Below are 7,372 nucleotides of genomic sequence, written 5' to 3' on the forward strand. Positions count from 1 at the left end.
ATTGGTTTATACTCTCAAAAACCACCTAAAAACTGGATATTACGATGGGAAATTTTTTAATTGTTCGAATTTACTACATACGCTCACAAAGTAACAAATACCTATCTAGTGGTTATGATCTGCAATTAAATGTGGCATTATTATGTACAGTACTGTATGGAGTTCTTACCGTCAAATACAGATTCTAGCGGCTAACTGCGTTGTGAGAGAGGCTTGATGGGAACACGTTGGTTACGCTATACTTTTGTGATGATGCGTAACATAAACTTTAAGTTGACCTTAAATGAACTTAGTATATTATACACACACTTAAACCTATGTTTCAGTCTTACGCTACACACTTGATTCTGGCTTAGTTTTCTTCTTCTGGCTCTTGCCTCGCTTTCACTTTCCCTTTTAGCTGACCTTTATAAAACTTTTTCAACTGATTCGATGAGTAAGATAGAACGCTGTTCTTGTAAGCGTCCTTTCACATATTCGGTCGCATAGTGGCTGCACGGGAAACTTTCTCGTACGCTGATATCTCAAATTTGTCTCATATCTCAAAACAAAAATTTGCTCGGATTTATCCTTGTATCTCAAATTTCTTGTATAGGTATATTCTGTCGAAGTATGACTGTACAGCAATTGCTTCCTATTTCCAGACCATAGTTTAGAGCAAAAATTCATATATGAAAATATATTTCATTTATTTTTTGTGAGAGCCTAAAAACTTTCCTCATGTAATCACATATAGCAGGAAAACAAACCATGGAGTTAGATAAAACTATTTGGCAAACAAATATAAGGCACTATATTATATTCAGAAAACCAAATACATGAGTAACAATCAATCAACAATCAGTTTCCTTGTTTTTGTTGAAAATGTAAATTGCGGTGTAGCCTTGGTGAGGAGACGAGGGTGTGCAGGTAGAGCTGATGATATAGATATGGAGCTGATCTAATTCACACCCTGGGAACATTTTAAGTTTTAATAACCGATATAAATGTTTTATATTTTATTTTTATATATCATTGTGCATTGATACCAGTCTCTTCACTTTCAGTCATTGCCAGCTTTCTTTTCTCCGCATCACCCTCTACTTTCCTTTTCTCCGCATCACCCTCTACTTTCCTTTTCTCCGCATCACCCTCTACTTTCTTTTTCTCCGCATCACCCTCTACTTTCCTTTTCTCCGCATCACCCTCTACTTTCCTTTTCTCCGCATCACCCTCTACTTTCTTTTTCTCCGCATCACCCTCTACTTTCCTTTTCTCCGCATCACCCTCTACTTTCCTTTTCTCCGCATCACCCTCTACTTTCCTTTTCTCCGCATCACCCTCTACTTTCCTTTTCTCCACATCACCCTCTACTTTCCTTTTCTCCGCATCACCCTCTACTTTCCTTTTCTCCTCATCACCCTCTACTTTCCTTTTCTCCGCATCACCCTCTACTTTCCTTTTCTCCGCATCACCTCTACTTTCCTTTTCTCCGTATCTCCCTCTACTGTCCTTTTCTCCACATCACCCTCTACTGTCCTTTTCTCCACATCACCCTCTACTTTCCTTTTCTCCGCATCACCCTCTACTTTCCTTTTCTCCGCATCACCCTCTACTTTCTTTTTCTCCCCATCACCCTCTACTTTCCTTTTCTCCACATCACCCTCTACTTTCCTTTTCTCCCCATCACCCTCTACTGTCCTTTTCTCCACATCACCCTCTACTTTCCTTTTCTCCGCATCACCCTCTACTTTCCTTTTCTCCGCATCACCCTCTACTTTCTTTTTCTCCCCATCACCCTCTACTTTCCTTTTCTCCACATCACCCTCTACTTTCCTTTTCTCCCCATCACCCTCTACTTTCCTTTTCTCCACATCACCCTCTACTTTCCTTTTCTCCGCATCACCCTCTACTTTCCTTTTCTTCGCATCACCCTCTACTTTCCTTTTCTCCGCATCACCCTCTACTTTCCTTTTCTCCACATCACCCTCTACTTTCCTTTTCTTCGCATCACCCTCTACTTTCCTTTTCTCCGCATCACCCTCTACTTTCCTTTTCTCCGCATCACCCTCTACTTTCCTTTTCTTCGCATCACCCTCTACTTTCCTTTTCTCCGCATCACCCTCTACTTTCCTTTTCTCCGCATCACCCTCTACTGTCCTTTTCTCCGCATCACCCTCTACTTTCCTTTTCTCCGCATCACCCTCTACTTTCCTTTTCTCCGCATCACCCTCTACTGTCCTTTTCTCCACATCACCCTCTACTTTCCTTTTCTCCGCATCACCCTCTACTTTCCTTTTCACCGCATCTCCCTCTACTTTCCTTTTCTCCACATCACCCTCTACTTTCCTTTTCTCCGCATCACCCTCTACTTTCCTTTTCTCCGCATCACCCTCTACTTTCCTTTTCTCCGCATCACCCTCTACTTTCCTTTTCTCCACATCACCCTCTACTTTCCTTTTCTCCGCATCACCCTCTACTTTCCTTTTCTCCGCATCACCCTCTACTTTCCTTTTCTCCGCATCACCCTCTACTTTCCTTTTCTCCGCATCACCCTCTACTTTCCTTTTCTCCACATCACCCTCTACTTTCCTTTTCTCCACATCACCCTCTACTTTCCTTTTCTCCGCATCACCCTCTACTTTCCTTTTCTCCGCATCACCCTCTACTGTCCTTTTCTCCGCATCACCCTCTACTTTCCTTTTCTCCGCATCACCCTCTACTTTCCTTTTCTCCACAGCACCCTCTACTTTCCTTTTCTCCACATCACCCTCTACTTTCCTTTTCTCCACATCACCCTCTACTTTCCTTTTCTCCACATCACCCTCTACTTTCCTTTTCTCCGCATCACCCTCTACTTTCCTTTTCTCCACAGCACCCTCTACTTTCCTTTTCTCCACATCACCCTCTACTTTCCTTTTCTCCACAGCACCCTCTACTTTCCTTTTCTCCGCATCACCCTCTACTTTCCTTTTCTCCGCATCACCCTCTACTTTCCTTTTCTTCGCATCACCCTCTACTTTCCTTTTCTCCGCATCACCCTCTACTTTCCTTTTCTCCGCATCACCCTCTACTGTCCTTTTCTCCGCATCACCCTCTACTTTCCTTTTCTCCGCATCACCCTCTACTTTCCTTTTCTCCGCATCACCCTCTACTGTCCTTTTCTCCACATCACCCTCTACTTTCCTTTTCTCCGCATCACCCTCTACTTTCCTTTTCACCGCATCTCCCTCTACTTTCCTTTTCTCCACATCACCCTCTACTTTCCTTTTCTCCGCATCACCCTCTACTTTCCTTTTCTCCGCATCACCCTCTACTTTCCTTTTCTCCGCATCACCCTCTACTTTCCTTTTCTCCACATCACCCTCTACTTTCCTTTTCTCCGCATCACCCTCTACTTTCCTTTTCTCCGCATCACCCTCTACTTTCCTTTTCTCCGCATCACCCTCTACTTTCCTTTTCTCCGCATCACCCTCTACTTTCCTTTTCTCCACATCACCCTCTACTTTCCTTTTCTCCACATCACCCTCTACTTTCCTTTTCTCCGCATCACCCTCTACTTTCCTTTTCTCCGCATCACCCTCTACTGTCCTTTTCTCCGCATCACCCTCTACTTTCCTTTTCTCCGCATCACCCTCTACTGTCCTTTTCTCCACATCACCCTCTACTTTCCTTTTCTCCGCATCACCCTCTACTTTCCTTTTCTCCGCATCACCCTCTACTTTCCTTTTCTCCACATCACCCTCTACTTTCCTTTTCTCCACATCACCCTCTACTTTCCTTTTCTCCGCATCACCCTCTACTTTCCTTTTCTCCACAGCACCCTCTACTTTCCTTTTCTCCACATCACCCTCTACTTTCCTTTTCTCCGCATCACCCTCTACTTTCCTTTTCTCCACAGCACCCTCTACTTTCCTTTTCTCCACATCACCCTCTACTTTCCTTTTCTCCACATCACCCTCTACTTTCCTTTTCTCCGCATCACCCTCTACTTTCCTTTTCACCGCATCACCCTCTACTTTCCTTTTCTCCACAGCACCCTCTACTTTCCTTTTCTCCACATCACCCTCTACTTTCCTTTTCTCCGCATCACCCTCTACTTTCCTTTTCACCGCATCACCCTCTACTTTCCTTTTCTCCACAGCACCCTCTACTTTCCTTTTCTCCACATCACCCTCTACTTTCCTTTTCTCCACATCACCCTCTACTTTCCTTTTCTCCACATCACCCTCTACTTTCCTTTTCTCCGCATCACCCTCTACTTTCCTTTTCTCCACAGCACCCTCTACTTTCCTTTTCTCCACATCACCCTCTACTTTCCTTTTCTCCGCATCACCCTCTACTTTCCTTTTCTCCACATCACCCTCTACTTTCCTTTTCTCCGCATCTCCCTCTACTTTCCTTTTCTCCACATCACCCTCTACTTTCCTTTTCTCCACATCACCCTCTACTTTCCTTTTCTCCACATCACCCTCTACTTTCCTTTTCTCCGCATCACCCTCTACTTTCCTTTTCTCCGCATCACCCTCTACTTTCCTTTTCTCCACATCACCCTCTACTTTCCTTTTCTCCGCATCACCCTCTACTTTCCTTTTCTCCACATCACCCTCTACTTTCCTTTTCTCCGCATCTCCCTCTACTTTCCTTTTCTCCACATCACCCTCTACTTTCCTTTTCTCCACATCACCCTCTACTTTCCTTTTCTCTGCATCACCCTCTACTTTCCTTTTCTCCGCATCACCCTCTACTTTCCTTTTCTCCACATCACCCTCTACTTTCCTTTTCTCCACATCACCCTCTACTTTCCTTTTCTCCGCATCACCCTCTACTTTCCTTTTCACCGCATCTCCCTCTACTTTCCTTTTCTCCGCATCACCCTCTACTTTCCTTTTCTCCGCATCACCCTCTACTTTCCTTTTCTCCGCATCACCCTCTACTTTCCTTTTCTCCACATCACCCTCTACTTTCCTTTTCTCCGCATCACCCTCTACTTTCCTTTTCTCCACATCACCCTCTACTTTCCTTTTCTCCGCATCACCCTCTACTTTCCTTTTCTCCGCATCACCCTCTACTTTCCTTTTCTCCGCATCACCCTCTACTTTCCTTTTCTCCACATCACCCTCTGCTTTCCTTTTCTCCACATCACCCTCTACTTTCCTTTTCTCCACATCACCCTCTACTTTCCTTTTCTCCCCATCACCCTCTACTTTCCTTTTCTCCACATCACCCTCTACTTTCCTTTTCTCCCCATCACCTCTACTTTCCTTTTCTCCACATCACCCTCTACTTTCCTTTTCTCCGCATCACCCTCTACTTTCCTTTTCTCCGCATCACCCTCTACTTTCCTTTTCTCCGCATCACCCTCTACTTCCCTTCCTATAATAGCTACATTGGCTTCATAAATTGTTTAAAGAATCCATTAAAAGATATTTCTCTATTGTCTGTTGTCTCGATTATAAGATACATGTAACTATCGCCTTCTTTCTTAATTTATAACACTTGCGCTAGCCTCATTATAGCTGTAGCTATATTTGATAGTGTTTGTTGAAGCCCATGCATTTCCCAGTGGACTTCTTATAGTGACTGAGTGTTGATGGTTTTCGGAATTAGTATGTGAAATTTGAGCTAGATCATCTGAACAATGTCTGTTTAAAATTCTTATTCATGCGTTGACAACCTTTTAAATGACTCATAACAGTAGCTACTTATTACAGACAATTTTGAAATTTGGAATCTGCGTAAAAGAGAAATTTACTGCTAGTGATATCTAGAGAATGACATACAAACTGGCTAATGCAGTTTTATAACTAACGTTCCCATGCTAATGTCGGATGTATGCATGTGATACAGAATTTTTTTTTATTTGTGCCATCTGCCTTTACCTTGCCCAGTATTCGCAGAAGATTGATGTCACGATATGATTGCCAAAATGCATCACAAGTGATATTGACACTAATGACATTAATAATATTGGCACTAATGGCTACATAAGCTCATTTGTCTCAGGTATTTCTAAAGTATTGACTGGTCATAGCTTTGACACAGGTAATTCATAAGTCATATGAATACATAAGTCAAGAATCACGAGCCGTATTCATGTCATATGAATACACAATTCATATGAATACACAAGTCGTATGAATCATAAGTCATATGAATACATACATCATATGAATACATAAGTCATATGAATACATATGTCATATGAATACATAAGTCATATGAATATATGTGTCATATGAATATATGTGTCATATGAATACACAAGTCATATGAATACATAAGTCATATGAATGTGTAAGTCATACGAATACATACATCATATGAATACATACATCATATGAATACACAAGTCATATGAATACATAAGTAATATGAATACATACATCACATGAATACATAAGTCATATGAATACATAAGTCGTATGAATACACAAGTCGTATGAGTACATAAGTCATATGAATACCTAGGTTATATGAGTACATAGGTCATATGAATATATAAGGCATGTGAATACATAATCATATACATACATATGTCATATGAATACACACGTCATATAAATACACAAGTTATATGACTACACAAGCTATATGAATACATAGGTCATATGAATGCATATGTCATAGGCCTATGAATACATAATTCATATGAATACATATTTCATATGAATACATAAGTCATATGAATACATAAGTCACATGAATACATATGACTTATGTATTCATATGTCATATGAGTACGTATGTCATATGAATACATAAATTGTATGTCGAGAATATTTCCTCCTTCCCAGCCAAGATCTTGCCTTTAAGTCTTCAAAGCAGGTTTTTTGTTCTACCTACATTCATACCAAACAAAATACCATGATTATATTTTTTATAAATGTAACTTTAAAATTCTGTCAGTTACCCTATAATGCTTAAAATACTTGTGGTGAGGCTGTACCAAATTTAAACTAGTTGTTTGCTATTGAATGAAGTAACACTTACTGGATAGAGCCTTTTCTGATTGCATATTGTAGCGTAATATTGACTGTGAATTGAAAACGACCAGGTTGAATTTCAACATATTATCTAGCACCTTGCTGATTGGTTGATTATCATAATCTCTGAATGATCAGTTAATTTAGTTTGTACCCAAATATCTGATTATCACGGAGCTTGCATGTGTTTTAATCACTAATATTCTACAGGTTTTACACACAGAAAAACACTCCATTCTTTATTGTGGCTTAGCTCACCTACCTAGCCTGTAATTTAAAAAAGTTGCCAAAACACTTGAAATTTATAGCTTTCAAGGCGTTCAGGCTTTTTAGAGCAGTTGCTGTTGGAGTTGTGTGTTCATGTTTCATGGTAGCTTTACCAATTCTCCCCGAGTGTGGATTCGTGC

At 41.0% G+C, this 7,372-nt stretch overlaps 1 protein-coding gene across 1 annotated transcript; it reads right to left on the bottom strand.

Annotated features, from left to right (window-relative positions):
• Positions 1–1,430: 1,430 nt before the first annotated feature.
• LOC137397599 (axoneme-associated protein mst101(2)-like) lies at positions 1,431–6,997 on the bottom strand. The gene is made up of 6 exons (XM_068083894.1): positions 6,973–6,997; positions 5,214–5,355; positions 3,540–3,705; positions 3,054–3,278; positions 2,136–2,360; positions 1,431–1,820 (listed from the first exon to the last, which is right to left on the bottom strand). The coding sequence occupies exons 1-6, from the start codon at positions 6,995–6,997 to the stop codon at positions 1,431–1,433; spliced, it is 1,173 nt and encodes a 390-aa protein (XP_067939995.1).
• Positions 6,998–7,372: the final 375 nt, after the last annotated feature.

This window comes from Watersipora subatra, chromosome 5 (genome assembly GCF_963576615.1).
Source record: "Watersipora subatra chromosome 5, tzWatSuba1.1, whole genome shotgun sequence".
Lineage (NCBI taxonomy): Eukaryota > Metazoa > Bryozoa > Gymnolaemata > Cheilostomatida > Watersiporidae > Watersipora > Watersipora subatra.

Excerpts from the sequence above, each read along its gene's own strand:
- LOC137397599 (XM_068083894.1), bottom strand. The coding sequence starts at position 6,997 with ATGCAATCAGAAAAGGCTCTATCCA. Across the intron at positions 5,356-6,972 it reads ATCAGAAAAGGCTCTATCCA|GAAGGGAAGTAGAGGGTGAT; the intron begins GTAAGTGTTACT and ends TAGCTATTATAG. Across the intron at positions 3,706-5,213 it reads GTGATGGGGAGAAAAGGAAA|GAAAGTAGAGGGTGATGCGG; the intron begins GTAGAGGGTGAT and ends TGTGGAGAAAAG.